At 39.0% G+C, this 27,502-nt stretch overlaps 1 protein-coding gene across 1 annotated transcript; it reads left to right on the top strand.

Annotated features, from left to right (window-relative positions):
• Window positions 1–12,965: 12,965 nt before the first annotated feature.
• On the top strand, window positions 12,966–21,620 carry LOC140770606 (putative disease resistance RPP13-like protein 1). Its single transcript, XM_073111859.1, has 9 exons — window positions 12,966–14,194; window positions 14,322–14,805; window positions 14,961–15,734; window positions 15,913–15,987; window positions 16,198–16,257; window positions 16,337–16,411; window positions 16,478–16,543; window positions 16,892–16,958; window positions 21,172–21,620. The coding sequence occupies exons 1-9, from the start codon at window positions 12,966–12,968 to the stop codon at window positions 21,618–21,620; spliced, it is 3,279 nt and encodes a 1,092-aa protein (XP_072967960.1).
• The last annotated feature ends 5,882 nt before the right edge of the window (window positions 21,621–27,502 follow it).

Below are 27,502 nucleotides of genomic sequence, written 5' to 3'. Positions count from 1 at the left end.
ATTTGATTTATTATGCTGTAGATCTGAGTAGTTTCCCGACATAATCGTTTAGCCTCGTGAGAACTAAGGAGAGAATGTATGGATATTGGTAAACTATGAGTGAGTGTTTACAGCCAACTCATTCTTTACTTGTGGAACAACGGTGGAACATGCATAACTATTTTAATTTTTAATACTAGAAGAAGAGAGTTAATACTAGTCTAGGCTATTCTAATATTTAGTTCAATTCTAGTGTAAGGAGTAATAATTATATTTTATATGACATGAAGTTGATATTAAAGTATTGAAGAATAATAAAATTATACTAGGAATTAGTGATGTTTTAAACGAAATGACAAAAATAGTTTTTTGGATATATGTTAAAGTTGTATTTTCTAAAATAATATTATTTTTTATTGAAACTATGGATTTAAATTATTCTATATGCTCATAGTATGAAGAAATAATTATGCACTACGGGTAATGTAGGGTTATAAGTTTGCGTTACAGGAAAATAATTTCGCACTCTTTATATAAAATAATTATGCACTAGATAAAAAAGGCATTGCGGGACAACGTGGGGTTGTAATTTGTAATAAAATAACAGTGCACTAGAAGATACAAAAGAGGAACTGTAAGGAAATAGCGGGTTATAAGTTTGCACTTTACGCTAAATAACTATGCACTAGAAGAAATAAATAGATATTATGGGTTAATGTAGTATTATAAGCCTGCATTACGATATGGCGCAAGGTTATAAGCCCGCTCTACATTGTAATGTGAGGTTATAAGCCCGCACTCTATATTAAATAATCATACATTAGAAGAAATAAAATAAGTATTGTAGCTTAATACAGTGTTGTAAGCTTGCTGATACGATTCGATCCATATTGGCTTCACGCGTGATATTGGGTTCATTGGAATGAGTATTTATCTAGTTGAGTTTGCTAGAAGCAATAAAATTATTTTTTGTCATGGCGCGTTCGAACGTAGGGATTGGACCGCGTTCGAACAAGGGGGTGTGAACACCTGGATCACATTCACAAAAACAGAGAACGCAAATAGCGCATTCGAATAGAATCGAGCCATTCGAATGCTTGCACAATGTTTGTATGGACAGAGAACGGAAATTTTGCGTTAAAACGCGATCAGGCGCTTTTGAACGCACCGCGACCAAAGTGTTGGTTTTGTTAGGATTTGTTAGGGTTGTTTGGAGTTGTTTAACTTAGTTGAGGAGTTCTTAGGGTGAGCCTCTATATATATGTGGAGGAAACCCTAATTGGAGTCTTATGATAATATTGGAATTGACTTTGGCTTTTATCTCCTCCTCTACTTGTCTCTAGCCATTGGCGCCCTCTTCCACCTCTCTTTTTTCACTGCCCAAGTCTTTGGTCGGCCTTTCCAGCTTCTAACCTCCCTCTTCTACAACAACTTCTCCCTTTTCACACCAATAACTAAACCTAGTATCCATCTAGCCATTGGTGAGCTATCAAGCTAGGATCTAATTGACCTTCGGCCACTGTTTGGGCGATATTTTGAGATCTAACCATTCGAATTCTGTGATATTGGATTCTTTGGGAAGCTCTGTCCAAGAGCAACAACATATCAAAAATTCAGGAGGATTCATTGGTTAGATTGTTCATAGATTCTCTTGGAAGTTACGTGCTTCATCGAGTCCAGAACCGTTGCGGATCGGATTAGGTTGATTCGTAATAACTGGTTTCAAAGTCAACTTTCCTCAGACCATTATGGCTACCACAAGATCCAAGGCGACTAAGCAAGTAAATGAACAAGGCGTGGAGACGGACCACACAACTATGTCAAGATCTCCATCCCCTTAGAATTCGCGAGGATGGACAGAAAGCCCGCCTGATCTTGCGCAAACCCTAACACTTATTGCGCAAACATTGTTGGAGATCAAGGCAACCCTTGCTGATAGGAATGAGTACCCTCCAAGGCGTACCCCTGAGTGTCATCGAAGACATGAAGAACCCCCCTTACCTAGACAGGGGAACCAACGAGGACCGATCATGGAGTAGGGGTGTAAACAAGCCGAGCTTAATCGAGCCTGCTCTAATCAAGCTTGGATTGAAATTAATTTCAAGCCTGTCTTTGTGATTAAACTTAAATTAAAATAATTTCAATCTGAGCTAATTTCAAACTCGAGCCAATTTCGAGCTTAAACGAGCTGCTCAATTAGCAATTTCAAGTCTTATCAATTTCAAACCATTTTTTAGCCTGAGCAAGTTTGAATTAATTTAGGCTTTAATCAAGCTTGAAATAAAACCTAATTCAACTATAAAGATATAAATATTACCAAAATATAAATTACAAGCAATAAAGATAAATGGGTTAGAAAACTACAAGGAACCAAAATATAAATTATAAGTAACAAAGATAATTGTGTCAAAAAACTACAAGCAACCAAAATATAAATTACAAACAATAAAGATAATTGTGTGAAAATAATGGCTGAAATTCTGAATGGGTAAAAGAGTTTTAATCTGATGGTTCATATTAGTTTGATTATACTCATATATATATATTTGAGGCTTATCGAGCTGATTCGATCGAGCCGGCTCGGGATCAAGCTTGACTTGAATTTAATTTCAAACCTAGCTTTAATGATTAAGCTTGGCTCAGCATATTTTTGAGCCGAGCTTAATTGAGCATTATCGAGCCGAACTCGAGCTGGCTCGATTATTTTGACAGCCTTATCCTGGAGGCACCATGGCAACAGCGCGACGAATCGCAAGGGTGTCGGACTGACCTACCTCCTTTCCACCCAGGGGAACCTATGGCCCCACATCTAGAGGAGGATCCTTGGGATGAGTGGGAGGAGCCCCCACATCAGCCAAGGGTCCAACAACAAGAGTCGCTTCGTCGAGGACGCGAGAACGGACGTGACCAAATGATACGACCTCGCACCGTTCGAATCGATTTTCCTAAATTCAGCAGTGGTGACCCGTTGGATTGGATTTATAGGGTGGAGTAATTCTTCACTTATTAAGGGACACTTAATCACCAAAAGGTGCTTCTGGCCTCATTCCACCTTGAAGATGTAGCGGTGAGATGGTATCAAGCAACACATCGCTCACGCCCCTTCACCACTTGGGAGGAGTTTGCTGATGCGCTTTGTGTGCGTTTGAGACCTTCTAACTATGAAGACTTCAAAGCCATCGTGATGAAACTAACCCAAAAAACTTCTGTAAGAGCCTATCAAGAGGAGTTTAAAAGAATCAGCAAAAGAGTCCACGGGTGGTCGGACTCAGCCCTCAAAAATACTTTCATCTCTGGGCTTCGTCGTGATATCCAAGCGGAAGTCAAAGCTACTCGTCCTACCACCTTGCTAGAGGCCTTCTTAGCAACTCAAATGATGGAAGAAAAGATAAAGGAATTGAAGGCTACTCACCGTCCTACTTGGAGCATTACTGACCCACGTGTTAACTCTAGACCACTAGTCTCGGGCGTGGCATGTTCGGGGTGGGTTAGGCCAAACCCACAATGGACAGGCCCTGACCCTAGGGGACAGCCAAGGGTGACGGTGTAACGCCCCCGCCCGGCACAGGCACGTGCACGTGCACGCCCACGCGCCCACACGGCACGTGCGGCTCATGTGACAGGACGGGTGAGGCCTGTCACGCATAGATACACTCCTGTGCACATATAATCACGACATCATCAAATAAAACCTGCTAACATATCCATACTCATACAATCCAACACCAAATAAATCATCCTATCAGCCAAATAAACCTGTTAACATATGAATATCCAAATCTACAATAATATACACTAGACCACTATATAATCTGGTAGGACCCACACAGGCCACAAAAAACCATCAAGATATAACTAAAACAACTGATACACGAGTACCTAAAATCTGACATGTATTATACAAATCATCGAGCTGATAGAATAAAGTACAATTATAACAAACAATGATACAACTTAATTTCTATACAAATTATCATCTATACCGTTTCGCTCCTATAGGTCATCTCATCAATTTAAAATATCTTTTTAGGATATCTCAAGTCGCTATCTCGTATCACATATTTGTAACGGTTAGAAAAGAAAAAAAGAGAGTCATGAGTAAAAAGCTTAGTGTCATAAATAAGTGATGCAAAACAGAGAGTAAATCATGTACTAGATAATATGAATCAGAAAGAGCATCATGTCATAAATAAGCATATGAATGTATCCTCAATAATATATAAATGTATGGTAGATATCATGTCATAACTGATTAAATTATATAATTCTCGACAATGTATAAATAAATCTCCAAGTCATACCATCATCATAACTCTCTCTTAAATATAACACATATGATGCATGCCGATCATGATCATGCTATGATATCAAATGCAACCACATATGATACATATTGACCACTCGATAATCAGGTATGTTAGATGATAATGAAATCATATGCATTTCTCAACATCACGATCATCATCAACATCTTGGTATAATATCATCATACTAGACCACTGTGCACAGCCAACACCCGGTACCCGATCTCAACATCTTGCTTGTAGGCTCAGAGCATACCCTGCTATACGCTACGGGTATCTCAGTCATAATCATACCCTGCCATACGCTAAGGGTATATCAAAACCATCCAAATCGAGTACCCCACCAGTTAATAAAAATCACATGAGGGTAACTCACCGCACACATGCCCTTGCCAACGGCAGGTGTTCGATTGTCTGTGTGCATAGACTCAATTGACCTCGGACGTGGGCCATGAGATATCGCATATCAATGACCATAATCATCAATCCAGGCACCCTTAACCCTAGCGCCTACTTGGGTACGAGAGAGTCTTGGAGAGAGAGCATGAGAGTCCTAGAGAGAGAGAGCTATAGAGAGAGGCGGTGAAGGGGTGCGGCAACGACGGCGACGACAAGAAGCCGTCGGCGAGGAGAGAAAGAGAGAGGTGATAGAGAGAGAGAGAGAGGAGGGTAAGAGAGAGTGAGAGAGAGAGAACGAGCGATTAGAGAGAGACCTATACAGAGTGAGAGAGGCGGTGAAGGGTGCGGTGACGACGACGACGACGGTAAGAAGGAGAGAAAGAGAGAGGTGCTAGAGAGAGAGAAAGGTAAGAGGGAGAGAGAGAGAACGTGCGAGTTAGAGAGAGAGAGCTATAGAGAGAGAGGCAATGGAGGAGGTAAGGCGGCAGCTGTGGCGGCACCGAACTCGCTGCAGCCAGCTAGCCCGACCTGGTTGGCCAAGTCAGCAGTTGTGGGTGCACATGGCGCCCTCAACATGCACCCACAATTTGCATGGCACGAGCTCGTGCCATGCAACACCAAATTTGTTTTATTTTTTTTATTTTTTTCTTTTTATCTTTTTTTATATTTAATTTATACATTATTATTATTATATTTATTTATTTTTTCTAGGTTATTACATTATTATTATTATTATTATTATTATTATTATTATTATTATTATTATTATTATTATTATTTATTTGGGTTATTATAAATAGGGCAACACCTCACACCAGCAAAGGTCAAAGATTGACGTTCAAAGGGTCTATATTTCTATTGCAACGAGCGCTTCACACTAGGCTACAAATGTGCCAAACAGCTCGCAACCATCATGCTCATGGAAAAGATGATAGAGGATAATCCTATTGAAGATCTTGATGAGCAGCAAGTGGAAGAAGTGGGGCACACCGAAGATGACAGACCACTTGAAGTTCAAGTCGAACTCTCCTTTCATTTGCTTGCCAGCGAATAGACTTCGAAAACTATTCGGGTCGAAGGAGTGGTTAAGAAGAAAAAGGTACTAATTCTTATTAATTCAGGAAGCACCCACAATTTTGTAGATTTACGGATGGTGAGGCGGTTGGGATTATAGTCGAAGCCTTCTAACGGCTTTGACGTGATCATCGAAGATGGCACCATGTTGAGAACTGGGGGCATATATCGTAAGGTCCAACTGCAAATTCGGGGCCATGACTTCCGAATTGACCTTTACCCATTGGTTCTTTGAAGAGCAGACTTGGTGCTTGGGGTGCAATGGCTTCGGAATCTTTGATCGGTCACCTTCAACTTCACCACCATGGCGATGGAGTAAAGTTATGGCGACAAACTGATCTAGTTAACGGCTGCATCAAACGTGGAAACATTTGGAGCGCTGCAGTCCTTGGAAACATTTGCAACTCATCGAAGGGGCCCAAGACATGGATGATCCAGCAGCACCTTTACCCGCTGATTTAAAGGCCGTTTTGTAGGAATTCGAATATGTATTCCAACAGCCTCACGGATTGCCACCACCTAGGACGTAAGACTATTGCATCGAGATCATGCCCGGGGCGGGCCCAACCAATGTGAGGCCATACCAATATCCATTCATCCAAAAGGAGGCTATAACAAAAATGGTCCAAGAGTCCAGCGGGGTGATAAGGCCAAGTAGGAGCTCCTATTCTTCACTAGTCTTACTTGTGCGGAAGAAGGATGGGTCATGGCGGTTTTGTGTAGATTATCGAGCTCTCAATTCCATCAACGTCAAAGACCGGTACCCCATTCTAGTGATTGAAGAGTTGCTTGATGAATTGGCGAGTGCATGTTATTTAACAAAGCTAGATTTGAGGGCTAGATACCATCAAATCAGAGTCGAACCATCAGATGTGCACAAGACAGCGTTTAGAACTCATGATGGACACTGCGAGTTTCTCGTTATGCCTTTCGATCTTACTAATGCTCCCGCCACCTTTCAGAACTTAATGAATGATATCTTTAGGCCTCATGTAAGGTAATATGTGCTGATATTCTTTGATGACATATTAGTATACAAGTGGACATCGGAGGAACACTTAGGGCATCTTCAAACAGTATTTGGCCTACTTCGGCGACACAAGTTAAAAACAAAGGACTCCAAGTGTTCATGGGGGCAACAAAGGGTCTACTACCTAGGTCACATCATATTTAAAGATGGCGTAGAAGCTAACCCTAAAAAGATCCAAAGCATGATAGATTGGCCGCTGCCAAAGACTACCAAAGAGCTACGTGTTTTCCTCAGTTTAACCGACTACTATCGCCAGTTTGTAGCGAATTATGACAAAGTTGTGGCTCCCGTCATGACCTTGCTACGGAAGGGTGCATTTTCATGGCCTTGAAACGTTCAAGAAGGCAATGATCTCAGCCCCGGTCCTTGCTTTAGCAGATTTTACCAAACCGTTCACCATTGAATGCGATGCATTCGAAGTCGGTGTGGGGGCTGTTTTAATACAAGAGGGCAGACCCGTGGCCTGCATGAGCAAGGCTCTTTCTAAGTGCTCATAGCTGCTATCTACCTATGAAAGAGAGATGCTCGCCATCATTCATACTATCACTAAGTGGAGGCCTTATCTCATCAGACGACGCTTCACGATCTGCACGGATCAAAAGAGTTTGTCATACTTTCGTGGACAGCGCATACACACACCAACCCAACAGAGGTGGGTGTCTAAGCTGCTTAGATATGACTACGAGATTGTTTATAAAATGGGGACTAAAAATAACGCTGCCGATGCCTTATCCAGATGCCCGAATCTAGCCGAGTTAGCAGCAATTTCAGCACTAGTTTTTTCCTTCTTCCAGTAGATACGGGAGGCCTACAAGAATGATTCAGATACCACGAAGATGATGGACGACTTTGCTGCAGATCCCAGCCGTAGATAAGGAGTGTTGGTGAAGGACGGACTCTTGATAGACAAGGGTAAGATCATTGTTCAAGCTGACCGTCATTTGCGCTTGGAGTTGATGCACTACTTCTATGACTCCCCTATGGCTGGACATGAAAGGGTGTTGCGCACCTACAAAAGGTTAAGTCAGAGTTGCATATGGGTTGGGATGAAGAAAGATGTACAGACCTATATCAAGGCTTGTGAAGTGTGCCAAAGAGTAAAGACGGAGTCAGCAAAACCTACTGAATTGCTTCAACCGCTTCCGATTCCAATGAAGGTTTGGGAGGATGTCGCCATGGATTTTATTAACGATCTACCCAAGGTCAAAGGACATTCTATTATATTGATGGTGGTAGATTGTCTCAGTAAGTTTGTGTGTTTTTCAATTTTAGTGCATCCTTATATGGCAAAAAGGGTTGCGGAGGTTTACGTGCGCGACGTGGTCAAGATGCATGGTATGCCAAAATCGATTGTTTCAGATCGTGATCCTATATTTGTGAGTCAATTTTGGCAAGAATTCTTTGCGCTCCAAGGGACTATCTTACGGATGAGTTCAGTCTATCATCCTCAAACAGACAGCCAATTCGAGGTGTTGAACCGTTGCTTAGAGCAGTACTTGAGGTGTTTTATTGGCAAGCGACCACAATAGTGGATATCTTATTTGCCATGGGCTGAGTGGTCATACAATACGGCTTTTCATTCAGCCATTAGCATGACTCTGTTTGAGGCCGTCTATGGGCAGCTATCTCCTACATTGCATACATACTTGCCATCGGCTCGAACTAATGAAATCAAAGTGGATGCAGTTTTGTGAGACCGTGATAGGTGTTAAGGAGACTCAAGATACATTTAACGACCACCCAAAATAGGATGAAGCAAGTCTACAACTAGAGGCACCAAGAGAGGTCTTTTTTGATTGGGGATTGGGTCTATATCAAGCTCCAACAATATCAGCAAAGCTCGGTTAGACCTATTCCCAATCAAAAGTTAGCTCCAAAATTTTATGAACCGTACTAGGTGACTGAGAGGTATGTGATTATGTTATGTTAACTACCTCATATTTATCTATGCAATAGGTTAAAAAACTACCCAATACGTATATTTAACTATATATTCCATTGCAATTGAGTACTACGTTGCTATGCGATTTTACTACTGAATATATTCTAGGAACTTAATCAAAAACACCATAACTTTTACTTTTGTTATTGTTTACACCTTATTATATGAATATTTACCATTCAACCCATTTATTTTGCCTAAAATGCCTCAAAAATAATACATCTGTAGTTTGATTAACTCTCAGTGACCATGTAGATCAGTTAAGATAAATGTACTAAGATTTTAGATCAAGGTAAAATTAAAGAGAACTAGATTTAAAGTGAGGAGTTATTTTGAAAGTAATGTAATATTTTTTATTTCGTTAGCATTGTTATGATAAAACTAATTCATAGTGTATTTGAGTAATTATAGGCAAAATGCACCGGTCGAATAATAAATATCTATTTGGTACAGTGTAAACAATAATAAAAAATAAATGACGTAGTGTTTTTGATAGATTTCCCTATATTCTAACAACAATAGAATACCTTAAATTTAATTCATAATTATAACTCTTAGTAGTTCGTGGTTATTACTCTTGTAAGTTTAAAGTTATTACTCTCAATAAAAAAAATAAATTAAAGAATTATAAGAATTTTTATAATTGGTATTTTAAAGAATTAAAATATATTTTAATATTTCTTAGAAACATTTGCACATAAGACCCTGTATTCTAATGAAATTGTGATTTACACCCTACGTTTTTACTATTTAATACAAATTAAGTACTATAATTTAGCAAATATGTGCAAAAAAACATATTGGATTAAATTTGAACCAAAATACCCTTGGGTTGGATCGGGTTAGGTTAGCTTGGATTAGGTTGGGTTAGGTTAAAATTGGGTTAGGTTAGGTTGAATTGAGTTGAGTATAATAAGTCAGGTAAGTATAACTTAGTTGAGTGTATTTTCATAAGCTTTCTAGTATAGTTAACCTAACTTAGAGGTTTAGTTAAGTTTAACTAACGGTAGGGTATTTTATACATATATTTGCTAAATTATAAGATTAGATTTATAAATAGTAAAATTATAGAGTGTAAACCATAATTTTATTATAAGATAGGGTCTTATATGCAAATTTCCCTATTTTTTAGATAGGTAAATTTATAACATATCTTATCCCCTGAGTTGAAGACGACTAGCCATTGCTATTGTCCGCATGCTGTGTTCTTTGTAGGTGCACCTCTCCATTAGTGTTTGCAGATTCCGTGAGTGGGAGTCTTTTGTTTTCGGCCATGAGTGTCGTTGGTCTCGATCCTTCTAGTTTATTTTTGTGTTGTCTCTTGTAGACCGGTGATGATCTCCCAGTCTTGTAGATCACAAAGCTATGTATTTACAACTGCTAGGTCACAACGGCATCGCAAGCTAATGTTAGGTCCTTTGGCTAATGCTTCTACTGGAGTTTTTGTCCATCTTGTCTTATTTTCCTAGTGCCCTTGGGCTCAAGGTATTGTTTTTCTTTGTTGTAATGTTTACGGATATAACCAAGTGAAGGGCTTGCATCAAATAGCGATCACTCTATTATCCATTTTTTTGTTGTAAATCAAGCTTTGCTTTAAGATTGAATGATATCTTTGGCTTTCTCTCTCTCCGAAAAAAAAAAAACGACTAGCCTATGTTTTCGTAATCTAGCTTCTCTAATCAATAAAAAAAAAAATTAAAAGAATTATAAGGATTTCTCGAACGTGTCTGTCACTTTCCTCTTGAGTTGACTTTCGTTTACCTATCCCTCATGTTCGTCTGCCATCTCCGTTTATTCCCAGAAAGAGTTAGACATTCTCCTAGAGGAGTTTCTTGTGGCAAAGGATCTCAAAAGTTGACGCAGAAGTATCAGACGTGGTGATAACTGGCCAGGAATTCTCTATGATATTTTTGCCTGAAACGCAGAGATTGCTTGCTTGGTATGATAACTTACATCATTTATATGTACTGAAAAACTTATTTAATTTTATAAAACTTCTTATCTAAAGAGTATCTTCAAATTTAACTATTTAAATAATAAAATTAATTTTCTTTCATTCTTTTGTTCATATCTTTTTTATAAAAAATCTTATCCGTATTATTTTATATGTATTGAAAGTTTATTTAATTATCTAAAACTTCACATTTAATGAGTATCTTCAATTTAAGAATTTCGGAGGCTTAAAATTTATTTAAACATTATAACTTAATGTAAAAATAAAATTACTATTAATGTAATTTCATAGATACATACGTAATTTCATAGATACCTACATAATTTAATAAGTAATGTAATTAATTTTTATTCACTGTTTTGCTCATCATCAACAAAATTTTATATGCATTCGAAATCTTATTAAGTTCTTTACGATCTCATGATAATCTTTAAATTCAATTATTTTCAAGGTTTAAAATTTAAATTTGTAAATTTGAATAAAACTTATAATGTAGTTGGCACAATTTAGAAAGTAAGAGAAGAAAACATATGAGTATTCGCTTATATAAAAGAGGAAGAGCATTTTTGTTCATAAAAAATTAAAAATGAAGGGAATTCAGCCCGCTATTCAATTTTTTAAATTTCTTGGGCATGATTCATTAATTTGGACCATCTCACTTTAGTCATAAGTACATGGGCTAATTTGAAACTTTTCAAAATATAAGACTGTAAAGTAATCTTGGATATAAGTAGAGGGGTAAAATGTATCTAACCTTATACACATTTTTATACATTTAAAATATTTTGAATCACATTGCCTATTACATGAAAACTTACCATGTTAATTTGCTCAAAATTAGGTTAAGTTCATAATATAAAATGCTGGTATCATATATAACACCTCATTGTTTCAAAGAATTAGATTATCATAGATGAAAAATCTCTGTAATTAAATAACAGAAATTTTATTCAAATGATTGAGGAAGATGCCAACCATTTCAAGTTTAATTGAATTCGTTTTCTGTACTTCTATTTAAATGATTAGAATCTGAACAAAAAAAAGATGAAACAGAGAATTATTGGAATTGCACTATCCGGTAAACACAAGTTCAAAATGTATTATTTTACATAGGAATTTTTTTTATAAATCAATCTCCTCGGGTTACAAAAAGCTCACTAGTTATGAGACAAACAGTATGCTCTTTCATTCCCACGATACTACAATTTTGAGTCATAAATTAAGAGATAAAAAATATTGTTATGCCTCTTCTAATGTTTTTTTGCACTGATTGTTTCTATTTTTTTTTAATACTAACTTGTTGTAAATAACACAGAGAATACTTATAAGCAAGGTTTCAAGTATCAAAATCGGGATCGAGATCGGCCGTCTGAAAAAACGATACGTATCGACCGTATCGGTAGTATTGACCATTTGTATTGGCCTGTATTTTAAAATAATTTCTAAAATACAGAAAAATTCTTAATTTTTTAGAAAAATAATAATAACATATAAATATAAATTATTCATATATAAAATCTAAAAATTAAAAATAAATATTATTTTCTCAATTTTTATTACTCTCCCTTTCTACCACTCATACACTCTCTCCCACACAAATTAAAAAAAAATTCTTACCTTCCCTTCGCTAATTCTCTTTTTTATCAAACTCTCTCGTACTCTTTCTTAACTCTCCTCCTAATTAACTTTATCTCCTACTAACTCTCTCTTTAAAAACTCTCCCTCTCCCTCTCTCTCTCCCTCTCCCTCTCCCTCTCCCTCACCCTCATAGACTACCATCTCTCTCCCTCTCTCTCTTCCTCATAGACTACCATCTCTTTCCCTCTCTCTTCTACCGTCTCTCTTACTGCTGCAACCCATAAACTCTACCCATAAACTCTATTTCTTTCTCCCTCTCTCTTGCTCCATCTCTCTCTCTCTCTTTCTCTCTCTTTCTCTCTCTCTCTTCCTCCCTCTCTTTCCCTCTCTTGCTGCCTCTCTTTCTCTCTCTTTCCCTTTCTTTCTCTCTTACCATGCTTACAAGTGTAGGACTTTGCTTTTAGTTTAATTATAGAAAAAAAATAAGCTATGCTTAAATGTGCTTTCTGGTTGGCTTTTCTCTTGACTTGACTCATGGCATGTGAAATAACTTTTTATGTGCAAAAATGTTTGGAGTGGATCTCACTTACTCGATGATCTTGTGACTTTGCAACCTCCATCTGTGATCAGTACTGCTGGTTATTCTCTTGTGGCCATTTGTTCGCATCATAAACAGAGAAAGAAAAGATTGCCATCTATTTCACTATGGCTGAAATGGCTGCTATTGGGTGGTTCATCTCCCCCATCATCAAAGAGATGATCTCAAAAGCCAGATCCTACTTAGGGACCCAGTACAACTGGAATACTCGCATGAAGGATGATTTGAAAACATTGGAGACTATTATGGCAGAGATTCTTTTTCTGGTCTCTAACGTTGAGAGGCAGAAGATCACTAATTCTGATCAAGCTACATCACTCTTGCAATTAATAAGAGAAGCAATTTATGAGGCGGCGGATCTATTGGATGAGTTTGACTATATGCTCCTAAAAGCTAAAATAACGAGCCAAAACAAACTGGCAGCCTTAGTATCATCTTCTCTTGATGTCGGGAAACGTGTATTTGGTCTAGACCAACAGCAAAACAAATTGTCTAAGGCCCTCAAAAGCTTAGAGAGAGTTAAGTCTAGTGTAAAACGATTGCTTGACGTGGCAATGCTCCAAAACACAGTCCAGCTACCAGGGATTAAGAAGCGGAGACCGACTAGCTTCTTGCCTTCTCAAGATCCATTTATCGGACGAGATAAGCTGTGTGAGAAAATTAAAAGACTAGTGGAGTCATCATGCAATAAAGCTGAATCCAGCAGCAGTGGCGGTGTTGCTCCTATTGTCCTTCCAATCATTGGAACCGGAGGGGTTGGGAAAACTACACTTGCCCAACATATTTATAACGACGATCAGATTGCAAGTAAATTCACAAAAATTTGGATTTGTGTTTCAAACTATTTTGATGAAATGAAGCTCACCAAGGAAATCTTAACCTATGTGTCAAAACCAAAAAATGATTTTGACATCAATAATTCCAATTATAGTAAGCTTCAAGAGGAGCTGCGGATGAATTTGGAATCAGAAAAGTACTTTCTTGTCCTTGACGATGTATGGGATGACCCCGACCCTACGGTGGGGAAGTTTGAAATTAAGGATCGGTGGATGAAGTTCCTCGCACCTCTAAAATGCAATCAAAAGGGAAGCGCTATTCTGGTCACAACTCGTGTGGGTTTAATGGCAGAAATATTGTGTTCTGAAAAAATAGAAATAATCCCTTTAGAAGGACTCGATGATAATGACAGTTGGCGACTCCTCAGTTCACATGCATTTTCCCTAGACACTATTGGTACTCCCCTAATGAGAGAAATTGAAATAATCGGAAGGAAAATAGTGGAGAAGTTGAAGAGTTTGCCTTTGGCACTAAAGGCTGTGGGGGCAGCAATTGAATGGTAACCATGACGTGGAAAAATGGAAAGAGGTTCTACAGGGTGGCCTCTCTGATGATATCATGAAAGTTCTAAAGTTGAGTTACGAGCACCTACCAAGAAATCTACAGCAGTGCTTTGCCTATTGCAGCCTATTTCCTAAAGATTGGCTCTTTGAACCAGACTGGTTGGTCCAAATGTGGGTAGCACAAGGCTTCATCCACCCTCGAGACGACGGGACTGATGCGGCACAAGTAGGAAAAGATCACTTTACGGATTTATGGAATAAATCATTTTTTCAGACACTCAAACGAGATGGCAAAACATACTATGTCATGCATGATATGATGAATGACCTAGCCCTATCTGTTTCAAGGAGAGAATGTCGCCGAATTGAGAGGGATGATCACGGAGACATACCATCAACTGTTCGCCATCTATCTATTGCAGTTGGCCTAGCGCATCGACTTGAGAGCATGGTTGAAATGAAAGACTTGCACACGCTAATAGTGTTTGATGCATCATCACATCGTTGGAATTGTTCAAAAGTTTCTCCCAATGATGACTTATTTAAAATGGTGAAAAGTGTTCGCGTACTTGTACTGAATGGATATTGCATGGAGCAGCTGCCGAAAGTTGATCTAATTCATCTACGCTACCTAGCTGGCTAGCTTTACCAATCACCCATAGTGAAGCATTCCTTGATGCATTACGTTGTCTCTACCATTTGCAAGTGTTGGTCATACATTCTCACTCTTGTGTAAACCGGTATAGCGTTACTTTTCCTCAGAAGATGAACAGACTAATCAATATGCAACACGTGTACTTTAATGGAACAATCGGAGAATTCCATGTCCAAAAGAAGGAAAGTAATATATTACGAGTGTTGAAAGAGATCCATGGGAAGATCACTATTAAATCTCTTGGGAATATTGAAAGTAAAGAAGAGGCTTGCAAGGCCCGACTAAGTAACAAGGAGCACATAAATCAGTTGTCTCTGGAATGGAGCTCGTCTGACCATAGGAGTTATGAGCATGAGGGGGAAGTACTTGATGGCCTGCAGCCACATCAAAATCTCGGTGCGTTGACTATTAAGTGTTATGGCGGTTCAAGAGCTCCCTTCTGGTTGGATATAAATTGGTTGTGGATGCTACACTCACTATATCTGTATAGCTGCAAAGGGTGGAGAGAACTCCCACCTTTGGGACACCTTCCATTCCTTAAGATTCTACATATAATAAGCATGCATGCAGTAACTCAAGTAAGTTCTGAATTCTACGGCTGTGGAGAGGTGAAAGGTTTTCCAGCTCTGGAAGAGTTAAAGTTTGAGGACATGCCAGAATGGGTAGAGTGCATTGGATTAAGTGACACTCGATTGTTTCCTTCACTCCACGATTTGGAGATTTGCAATTGCCCAAAACTAAAGGAAATCCCAGAATGGCTAGAGTGCAGTGGATTACGGTCGCTCGAGATTTGGGGGTGTCATCTAATCCTACACGAGCAGCTTGATAAGATGGAAGGCCCAGAATTTGACAAATTTGATCGAATCATCATGCTGAACAAGGTACCCGATCTCTGTCTTCGTTTCCATTTCTATCAGGTTTTCAGGTGCTTACACATCAAGAGACGACATAGCTGGGAGGCCAAACTGGAAGTAACAAGGACAAAATAACATTATCAGAATAGCTATATCTTTTGTTATTTTCATAAATTTCAAATATTATTTGCTGTTAGCTTTGCAGGATGAATTGATGCGGACGGTTATTGAAAAGTTCGAGTTTCGGAGAACTGGTTTTGACATTTGTTTGAATATTACGGTAATGTAGTATTTGGGATAGCAACATCTAGTTTTGTTGTTTTCGTGATTTTCATAATATTTTCCGGTGGTTTTACAGGAGAAAGTTCTACTATTACAGTTACTACCAGTATTTGCTACGGATGGAGTAATTCTTTATCTGGAAAAGCTTATATCTATCTTAATTTCACTGTTTTGTGCGTTTCGATAACATTTGCCACTACTTTTGCAGAATCAGACTAAGACTGAGTTTGTGCAGATTTTGGATGCTTTATATGACTATTATCAATCGGTAATCCATTACACAAATGGCTACATCTAATTTTTGTTGCTTTCATAAACTTGGATAACATTTTCTGCTGGTTTTCTAGGTTGAACGAATAAGGATGTCTATAGATAGGCCCAACCCGTGGAATCAGATTTTAGCGGCAGTCCATGCAATAAAAGTAAGATATATCTTTACTTTCGCGTTGCTTTCATAAACTTGAATAACGTTTTCTGTGGTTTTCTAGGCTCAAAAGAAAAGGGAGTATACAAAAATATTGAAGTCCAAGCAACTAAAATTCGCTGCAGATTGGGTAATCCGTTATTGGAATAAGATATATCTAACTTTTGTTGCTTCATAAACTTGGAAAACAATTTCTTCTGGAAACGTTGGAGTACGTGAAACAGAGTTTCGCTGCAAACGGGGTAATCCTTTATTGGAAAGATATATCTTTTTTCTTTTTTTGTTTCGTGAGTTTTGTGGTAACATTTTCGGGTAGTTTTGCAGAAGAAAACTGAGGTTCAGTTGATACTAGAGTTGATTACTCATGTTCACCAAATACTGTACTTAAATCCATTTTGGGTAAATCCATTGCCAAAATAGTTGTCTAACTTTTGTTGCTTTCGTTAACCTGGTTAACATTTTTCTGCCTGTTTTGAAGGATCCAAATGAGAGTGAGTCATGGGGTATTCGCATCTCTCTGGAAACATTTTTCAAACCAGGATGGGGTATATCTTTCTTGCAGAATTCTACATCCCAATATAAATGTGCTAGATATCTACATTTCTCTGAGAGCAATTGGTGCCTATGTTGTTGTTGTTCCAGGATTTTATTTAAGGAATTGATAACTGAAGTTCTGATAGAATCCATTTAAGAGGGTTGATCTCGGCAAGAAATACACAAGCTGCAAAGACATTCTTAACTTGTAGATGCTAATTAGATACTGTCAAATAAATGTTTTATAACATCCACTGCTTAATATCTTATTTGTGCATCTGTTCTGTATTTCTAATATTGTTTTATCGTGTGATAACATTTTTGATAATGTTATATTGTCAATTTGAACGAACAAACATTTATCGTGCACAATTTTGTACCACAAAATGTGTTGCTTAAGCTAAAAAAGCTATCCCCAATCTGATAAATAACAACCAAACTAAATAATAGCAATACCAATGTGAAATACACAACTAAGATGCTAGGTTAGAGAACTACTAATTGAACACCAAGACTCAATGCAAATAAAAATGAAAGTGGGAGACGAGATTTATATTGTTTTAATCCAATAGAGAGACAAAACAAAGTACAAAGTCCCCAAAATTCCAATGACTTCCTAATAAAATAGAAGTATGTTGCCTCTCAAAATCCTCTTGCTTGATGCCCTAAATCCAATATAAAGGTAATTATAATGTAGCTTGGAAAACTGGGGTGTTCGACCTAGGAATGCAAACCGGCACGCCATGAATGTGCTTCAAGCATTCCAACGAGCTTGTGGCCGTTCAAATCCCCATAATGAATTTGAGTCAAAACCAACAAAAATGTACCAGATGATCTTTCTTTGTCATGCATGCAAACCATTATAAAGTTACAAACTTGAGAGATAAATTTTGGCTAAACATATCGAGATCTGTATTTAATTTTTATTCCTCCTTTATAATGCACTGAGGTAATCCAACTTTGTAGATTTATGAACTATATTAACTTGCTTTCCTTTTTGAAACAAATGAGCGCAAGATCTCAAGATCTCAGTTACAATGTAGTGATAATTTTCTTTTTATCCTTTGAACTATCGTCATTTTTTATCAATAACCTCTTGAACTATTTTTTCTACATAATAACTCTCTAAATTTTTATTTTTGATACATAATGACTCCCTAATGAAAGGGGTCAAGTGATGTATTTTCTTATAGTTCAAAAGGTTGTTATATAGTAAAAAATTGTTAAAGAATTATTGCGGAAAAGTGGAGATAAAAAGAAAATTATTCATAAAATGTGATGCAAGACCTTGCTAATTAGAGCAGGAAAGTAGTACTATTTGAATGTAATGATTCTGCTATCTATGTATGCCAAATGGCATATGAGCAACATTTATGACTTGTCATTTACTATCTTGTGTGCTATAATTAAACTATAATAAAACAAAAACAAGTGAATTCTTATCCGAAAGCACAATGCTAATATTTATTTGAAACATGATCCAACTAGTAATAATACAAAGACGACTTAGAGATCCAACTTAATAGTCAAACAATCATAATCCATGTGCACATATATATATTTTTTCAATAAGATCTCATTCATTTTATTTCATACAATGACAACTAATGCTTGCAAAGATGAACTAACAATTTAGACGCTAACAAAAATGGTGAATCAAGAAATATATATATATATATATGCTAGCCTCAACCAATAGAATATAGTTTTTGGAAAAATATTTAAAATTTTTACATATGGGTGAAGCAAAAAAAAATTGAAACTATCAAAAATAGAAAAATACACACATGATTACAGCATGAAAATAATCAAATAAGCTCCCCCTAAATAAAATATCTCACTATGGGATAAATCAAGAGCACCACTCTACGAGAGTAACAAAAGAATAATCTTCTTAATCTACATGACCCTTATTTTTACCCTCGCATGGATTTTGAAAATTATGTGCATAAGTGCTAGAGATGAGACAAGAAATTCATAGATATCATTCTGAATATCAAATATATTGTGATCATACAAGATATCGTATCTAGGTGCACGACAGTACTAGGTAGTTCAAGGGTTCTACAAGTGACATCAAAATTTAATGTAACCCTCAATACCACATCAATAATAAGTAGGAACATAAGGTTTAGCTTTATGATTATCGATAGATATTCATAAGTTATATGCCTATATGTTGCAATCATAGCATTATTCTTATGAGCATATGTATCACAAGTATATGTTTACGATTAAGCTAGATATGACTTGAGCCCGACTTTTATTTTGAAAATAACTTTACTTTTGGAAGAATAAGATTTCTTGTAGTCGCGTTTGAATATGACTATCGAATGTCTACACACATTCGCAAAGATAGAGAACGTGTTTAGCATGTTTGAATATGTTTAGTAAGTTCGAACGTATTCAGCCATGTCTGAACGCGCCGTTCGCAAAGACAGAGAACGAATTTAGCGTGTTCGAACATGTTTGACCCGTGTTTGAATGCAATCAGCAAACTGCATTGTCCTAGGGTTATCTTTTGGCTATTTTGCTTGTTAGGTTAGCCTCTAAATATATGGAAGACAACCTAATTAGGGATTATTGATGAAATATTTAAGTTCTCCTTCCCAAACCTCTATCTCCTTCCTCCAACGGCCTCCATCATTGGATGTCGTCTCCTTCCTCCTTCAATCTGATTGTGCTCCCTTGTCTCTCAAGGATCGGTCCACCCTCTTTCCCTTCGTCTAGCTTAATGCTCTACACTACCATCGTTGCCATCGTCTTCTTCAATACCTAACTATTATTTCCCTCTTCCATTAATCACGTCAATCAAACCACCACCTGACCAACGGTTAATATTTTCCCTATAACTTTTTATCTACACATTCGATCGACGTGATTCAATTGCCTTAGATCCCTCACTTCAGTAGGAACAACTTGTCAAAGTTACAGATCTATTGGATGGCTAGAACTTCCGTAGTTCTCCTCGAAAGTTCCACCCTAGGTAGAATTGGGTTGATCTTCAGTTTGTTGCAACACCGTTAAACCGGATAGTAATAGTGGTGTCAGAGCTAGGCTGACCTCGGATATACCATTGATGATGACGACTCGAGCGATGGTTGCTAGAAGGCAAACGAAAGATCTAAACGTAACGAAGGAAAGATTGAAACCCCAAGGTATGAAGCACGAAGAACAAACCTTTCCATGGAAAGTCCAATGACTATGAAAGACCTCGCATCCGCATTGATGGCTACCTTGGCATTGATCAACATGATCTTAGAAAGGTTGGTGAAGGCTAGTGATGAGAACAAGAAAGACTACCGTGCCACTAACAAAGCGATTCATGGATTGATGTTCGAACGTGGCGAGACCTCAACACATCGGCGTCAACCATCGGGTCCGGCTAGCCTTACCGCCAATCATCCACAACAACGAGCTACCTCTTCCACACCCCATGGCATGAGAGGCCCCGGCTAACCTTAGATCGGTACAACCTGAGGAGAACCCTAGGGCTCGGGTGTGAACTTTACAAGAAGATGACGAGAAGTGGGTGGAGTATGATGAGGTGGAACATCGGCGTAATTTCATGCAGTGGAGAAGGGATGCATATCGACAGCAACAACACCCTCTCACGACTAGGTTGGGTCAAGGCTATGACCCTAACAATGACTTTGGTGTACGGGGTTGATCGATACGTCTTGATTTTATAAAGTTTTGAAGCAGCAATCCCTTTGATTGGATATACAGGGCTGAGCAATTTTTTGAATTCCAAAGAACATCGAAGGACTCCAATGTGATGCTAGAGAGCTTCTATTTTGAAGGGCCAACCCTTCATTGGTACTGGGGTGCCACAAGGAATGGGTGGCTTGGGATATGGGCGGACCTTACAAGGGGCATTGTAAAAAGGTTTGGGGCTGCTGGATATAAAATTTTTGATGATCTTCTCACCAAGATAGTACAACGAACTATAGTCATAATGTACGAAGAAGAGTTCGATCGGATTAGTGCATGTTGCGATCCACCATGGCAGGATGCCTTGCTGAAATCTAACTTCCTTGCTGGCTAGGAGTGAATTGCGGGCAAATGTTGAAGCCTTGCGCCCAAGAACCTTAGAAGAAGCATATGAGGACACCATCATCATGGAGAGGAAGCACTGGGGCATGAAGAACCAAAGAAAAAACTCATGGTCCATCTGAGAACCATGATAGCCCTACTGGCCAGTTGAAATAATTGGTACTACAGCAGTGACTTCGAGGATAGTTGTTGGAAATTCAGAGCTGAGAGCTCTACTCCGACCCTCTGCTGATGTGAAGGGGAACCATAGAGCCCCTGTCCGAACTCTCACACCTGCTCAAGTGCAGGAGCGGAGGGTAAAAGGCCTATGTTTTAGATGTGATGAACGCTTTACACCCGATCATCGGTGTGTGAAAACGACAAGGAGCATCATGTTGATTGATGGGCAAGATGATCCAGAGAAGGAATTAGTGAAGGAAGAGGTTGATGAAAAGCTTCTTGATGTGTTTGAAGAGAAGGATATGCAAGCCAAAATTTTAATGCACTCCTACTCCGGAACCGTTGCATCGAAGACACTTTGGGTAGACGGATTGGTCAAGAAACATTGCGTGCACATCCTTATTGATTCGGAGAGTACGTATAATTTCTTAGATGAGCGCTTGCTGGGGAGGATTTAGTTGGAAGCTGAACCAACCAATATATTTGATGTAGCAATTGGCGATGGAACAAAGTTGAAAGCTCATAGTTTGTGTCGCCGAGTGGAAATTCAGGTCCAAGGACATGAATTGATTGATAATTTATATCCACTTGCCTTGCGGGATGCTAACTTGTCCTAGATACTCAGTGGCTACAAAGCCTAGAACCGGTGACGTTCGACTTTCACAACATGTGGATGACATTTTGGCGAAATGGCAAAGTGGTGTGGCTAAATAGGATGAAAACGCAATCTAACCCTACCTTGCACCTTATGGCAGGTTGCCACGACCAAGGAAGTTGGCCTATCTTTTTCAGATGTCCCAAGCAGAAATTGAGCTTTTCTTAAGCTCGGGTAAACCATAAGAATTGTTACAATTGTCATCTGAATTTTCTGTGTTGTTTGAAGAGCCACCAAGACTATCGCTGTGCAAAAATTCAGACCATAAGATAGCTATTGTACCGGGAGTGAGCTGATTAATGTGCATCCCTATCGGTATCCTTATATCCAAAAGGAAGAGATAGCAAAGTTGGTCGCCAAGATTCTTGGACAAGGAATCATCCAAGCAATAGTGCTTATTTCTCACCGATTTTGCTTGTGGGTAAGAAGGATGGTTCGTGGCATTTTTGTGTCGACTATCGAATGCTTAATGCCATAACCGTTAAGGACCAATTTTCAATACCGGTGATAGAAGAGTTATTGGATGAATTAAGGCTTCTTATTTTAGCAAACTGGATCTTAGAGCTGAATATCATCAAATCCAAGTTCACCCCAAAGATGTGCACAAAACCACTTTTTGAATTCATGACAGCCATTATGAGTTCCGAGTTATGCCCTTTAGATTGACCAATGCTCTTGCAACATTCCAAAGCTAAATAAATGACATATTTAGTTCACTCTTGTGTCGGTATGTGTTGGTGTTCTTCGATGATATTTTGGTATATAGTAGAAGTTTTGAAGATCATTTGAAACATTTACATGAAGTGCTAAAGCTGTTTGAAGAAAATTCTTTAAAAGTCAAAATGTCTAAATATTTGTGGTGTGAGAGAAAAGTGGAATATTTGGGGCATATCATTTTAGCATAGGTGTAGCGGCCAATCCAAGTAAGGTGAAGAGCATGACTGATTGGCCGATTCCGAGGACTATCCATGAGCTGCGTGGATTTCTTGGATTAATAGGCTATTACCGTAGATTTGTTGCTGGATATGACAAAATTACAGCACCACTTACTGCCCTTTTGAGGAAGGATTCCTTTGTGTGGAGCGATATAGCGACAACGACTTAAAAAGAATTAAAATCTGATATGATTTTAGCCCTAGTTTTGGCATTGCCGGATTTCTAAAGGGAGTTTGTTGTTGAATGTGACGCATCTGAAGTGGCAATAGGTGACGTCCTAATACAAGGGGGGCAGAACTACAGCATTTTTGAGTAAAGCTTTGGCCGGTAGATCATAACAACTCTCAACTTATGAGCGAGAGATATTGGCGATTCTTCATACTATGACAAAGTGGAGGCCGTATTTGGTGGGGCGCCACTTCATCTGCACTGATCAAAGGAGTTTGCCATATTTTATGAGTTAGCGTTTGCACACACCGGCACAGCAACGGTGGGTGACAAAACTTTTGGGGTATGATTATGAGATGCAATACAAAAAGGGAACGGAGAATCGACCGGCGGATGCTCTTTCATGCCAACCAATTATTACTGAATTGGCAACTTTTTCCATGCTTTCTTTTTCCTTCCTCGAGGAGTTGAGGACCCATGCATAAGAGGGTTATTGCAGGAGATTAGAGCTTATCGACAGAACCATCTCGAGTTGGAGGACAGAAATGGGTTATTGATTGATCGCGGGTGCATCCGAGTGCTCGTGGATGCATCATTGTGATCCAAACTACTGGAACACTTCCACAACACTCCAGAAGCGGGTCATGAAGGTGTTCTAAGGACTTACAAGAGGCTATCTTATAGTTGTACCTAGGCCAGAATAAAGATGGACGTCAAGGCACACGTGAGGGCGTGCGAGACATGTCAACAAGCAAAGACAGAGACCTTGAACCTGGCTGGACTCCTACAACTCTTGCCCGTACCGAATCGTGTTTGGGATGACATTTCTATGGATTTCATAGCGAGATAACCACTGGTACATGGATATTCGGTTATCTTTGTGGTAGTGGACAGGTTGAGTAAATACGCTCATTTCTCAGCCTTGGTGCACCCTTTTTCCACCAAATCGGTAGCCAAATGTTTCATCCAAAATGTTGCCAAATTTCATGGAATGCCTCGCTCAAATATTTTGTATCGTGATCGTATATTTATCAGCGAGTTTTGGACTAAATACTTCAGGTTGTAGGGCACAAAACTGAACTTAAGCTCGACATACCATCCGCAAACTTATGGGCAAATGGAGGTTGTTAATCGAGGAATTGAGCAATACCTTCGGTGTTTCATGGGTGATCATCCTAAATGCTAGTTGGAGTATCTTCTGTGGGCTGAGTGGTTGTATAACATTTCTCATCATAGCAGCACCGGCATGACACCATTCGAGGTAGTATACAGACAGGCAGTACTGGCGTTACACGAGTATGATTTGGTGGCTTCATCGAAGCTGACTGAGGTTGATATGGCATTGATAGATCGTGATGCTATTCTTAGGAGGTTGCAAGTGCATATGAGAGCAGCCCAGAATTGGATGAAGCAAATGTATGATTAGCATCATTGCGAGAAGGAGTTTAGTGTGGGCGACATGGTTTTTGTTCGAGCCTAGCCCTATTGTCAAGTCACCCTGCACCCTATTCAGAACTAGAAGTTGGCTATCACATTTTTTGGTCCATTTCAAGTTTGTGAGCGTGTTGGACTGGTCGCCTACAAACTTGAGCTACCAGAAGGGATTAGAGTACACCTAGTGTTCCATGTTTTATTGCTGAAAGTGAGGATTAGGCCAGATCAAGTGGCTACCCAAACCCGAGGAGGATTTGCATCAAGTGGAGCCGATACAAGTACTAGCACGACGACAAAGGCGATATGGCTCGAGGCTAGAGACTAAGATCTTGGTTGAATGGTTCGGCAAACCATCTAACGAGGCATCATGGGAGCTCGAGTCCAAGATCGTCGATCGATTCCCCGACTTCACATCTTGAGGACAAGGTGGGGAAAGCGAGGTGGGCTATTACGATTCAGCTAGATATGGCTTGGGCTCGACTTTTGTTTTGGAAATAACTTTTATTTTGGAAGAATAAATATTTTTGGCAGTCACGTTCGAACACTAGGAAGTCGCGTTCGAACACGATTGTCGAACGCCTGTACACATTCGAAAAGACAGAAAACAAATTTAGCATGTTCGAACGCATTTGTCTTGCGTTGGAATGCAATCGGCGAATGGCATTGCCCTAGGGTTATCTTTTGATTATTTTACTTGTTATGTTAGCCTCTAAAGATGTGCAAGACAACCTAATTAGGGATTATTGATGAAATAATGAAGTTCTCCTTCCCAAACCTCTATCTCCTTCCTCCAACGACCTTCATCATTGGACGTCGTCTTCTTCTTTTTTCAATTTGATTGTGCTCCCTTGCCTCTCAAGGATCGGTCCACCTCTTCCCCTTCATCTAGCTTATTGCTCTACCCCAGCATCGCTACCATCGTCTTTCCCAATACCTAACTATTATTTCCCTCTTCTATTAATCACGCCACCACCTGACCAATAGTCAGTATTTTCCCTATAACTTCTTATCTACACATCCAATTTGCATTGGATCCCTCACTTCAAGAGGATCAACCTGCCAAAGTTACAAATCTATTGGATGGCTAGAACTTCTACAGTTCTCCTCGAACGTTTTGCCCTAGGTAGAATTAGGCTGATCTTCAGTTTGTTGCAACTCCATTAAACCTGATCGTAACAGTGGTATGAGAGCTAGGCTAACCTCGGATATACCATTGATAACGAGGATTTGAACGATGGTTGCTAGAAGGCAAACGGAAGATCTAAACGTAACGAAGGAAGACGTAAACATTGAAACCCCAAGCCGTAAAGCACGAAGAACGGATCTTTCCTTGAAAAGTCCAATGACTACAAAAGGCCTCGCGTCTGCATTGATGGCTGCCTTGGCACCGACCAATATGATTTTAGAAAAGTTGGTGAAGGCTAGTGATGAGAACAAGGAAGACCACCACACCACTCATGAAATGATTCATGGATTGATGTTAGAACACGGTGAGACCTCAACACATCGGTGTCAACCATTAGGTCTGGCTAACCCTACCGTCGAACATGTCATCCACAACAATGAGGTACTTCTTCCACACCTGATGGTGCGAGAGGCCTAGGCTAACCCTAAACTAATGCAACCCGAGGAGAACCCCAAGGCTCGAGTGCGAACTTTACATGAAGATGATGAGGAGTGGGTGGAGTATGACGAGGTGGAACACCGGCGTGATTTTATGCAGCGGAGAAGGGATGCATATCGATAGCAACAACACCCTCCCTCGGCTAGGCTGAGTTAAGGCTATGACCCTTTCAATGACTTCGGTGTACGGGGTCGATCGGTATGTCTTGATTTTCCCAAATTTCAAAGTGGCCCAACAATTTTTTAAGTTCCAAAGAATGCCAGAAGACTCCAAGGTGATGCTGGCAAGCTTCTATTTTGAAGGGCCAGCCTTTTGTTAGTATAGGGGCACCGCAAGGAACAGGCTGCTTGGGTTAGGCGGACCTTACAAGGGACAATGCAAAAAGGCTTGGAGCTGTTGGATATGAAGATTTTGATAATTATTTTATAGGAAAATTTGCATATAACACCCTGTCTATTAACAAAATTGTGGTTCACACCCTATATTTTTTATAACTTATAAATCGAACACTATGATTTAGTAAATGTGTAGAAAACATCCTGGATTAGGTTTAAACTAGCATTGTGAGAATATTTCATTAATTAAAGATATTTTATTTTTGACTAAAATGCCTTTATTATAGGATGGGTTCAGTTGAGTTGGGTTTAGTTTGGTTAGATTTATTTGGGTTATGATAAGTTAGTATAGGTTGGATAAGTATAACTTGGCTGAAGATATTTTTCATAATCTTCTTGGTATAGTTAACCTAGAAGTTTGGTTAAGTTTAGCAAACAGATCTAACAATAGAGTGTTGTGATATAACTAGAGCTGGATCAATGTGTATCAAGAGAAATAAATTTGTTTTTGAAGAAAAAAAAGTTTTTTGTTAGGGGGAATTCAAACGACGAGGACCGCGTTCGAACGAACTATGTGAACGCCTACAAGCGTTCACAAATACAGAGAACGGTATTTGTGCATTCGAACGGCCTCGAGCCCAATCGAATGCGTCCATTCGAACGCCTACACGTGTTCGCAAAAACAGAGAATGGAAAATTCGTATTTGAACGGCTTCAGGCACGTTCAAACGCACTACGGTAAGAACACTTTAGTTATAGGGTTTTATTTCTGTTGTTTGAGTCAAAAGGATAGCCTTTAAGTATTGTAAAGTGCACCCTAGTTGGGTTATGTTATGAAATCATATTTTTTTCTCCTATCTCTCTCTCGATCTCTCTCTCTATCTCTCTTTCTTTTCTTCCTTCTTGACCTAACTTCTTATCATCCCCAAACCTTCATTGGTTAAATCCTTTTCCTCGTCTGTCGCGGCCCTACTTCTTCAAGGAGCGACAGTTTCCTTCCCTTTATCCTATTTCCCTCTTTAATCGCAAGTATCCATCTCCACATATCATTTTCACCTTTCCCTTCCATCACCATCAAGATTCCCGTTCATTCCAAATAACCAACCCCATCCTTCCTCACTCCGGTTTGTAACATGTTGATATACATATTTGCTAAATTATAAGGCCTAATTTGTAAATAGTCAAAAT

This window comes from Typha angustifolia, chromosome 11, assembly GCF_048772165.1.
Source record: "Typha angustifolia cultivar Huaian chromosome 11, ASM4877216v1, whole genome shotgun sequence".
NCBI classification, from domain to species: domain Eukaryota; kingdom Viridiplantae; phylum Streptophyta; class Magnoliopsida; order Poales; family Typhaceae; genus Typha; species Typha angustifolia.
Note: the sequence above shows the minus strand (reverse complement) of the source record. Positions and strands in the feature narration are given on the sequence as shown.

Coding starts and splice junctions, on each gene's coding strand:
- LOC140770606 (XM_073111859.1), top strand. CDS start 12,966: ATGGCTGAAATGGCTGCTATTGGGTGGTTCATCTCCCCCATCATCAAA. Junction 15,735..15,912: donor GAATCATCATGCTGAACAAG/GTACCCGATCTC, acceptor TTAGCTTTGCAG/GATGAATTGATGCGGACGGT. Junction 16,412..16,477: donor CGGCAGTCCATGCAATAAAA/GTAAGATATATC, acceptor GTGGTTTTCTAG/GCTCAAAAGAAAAGGGAGTA.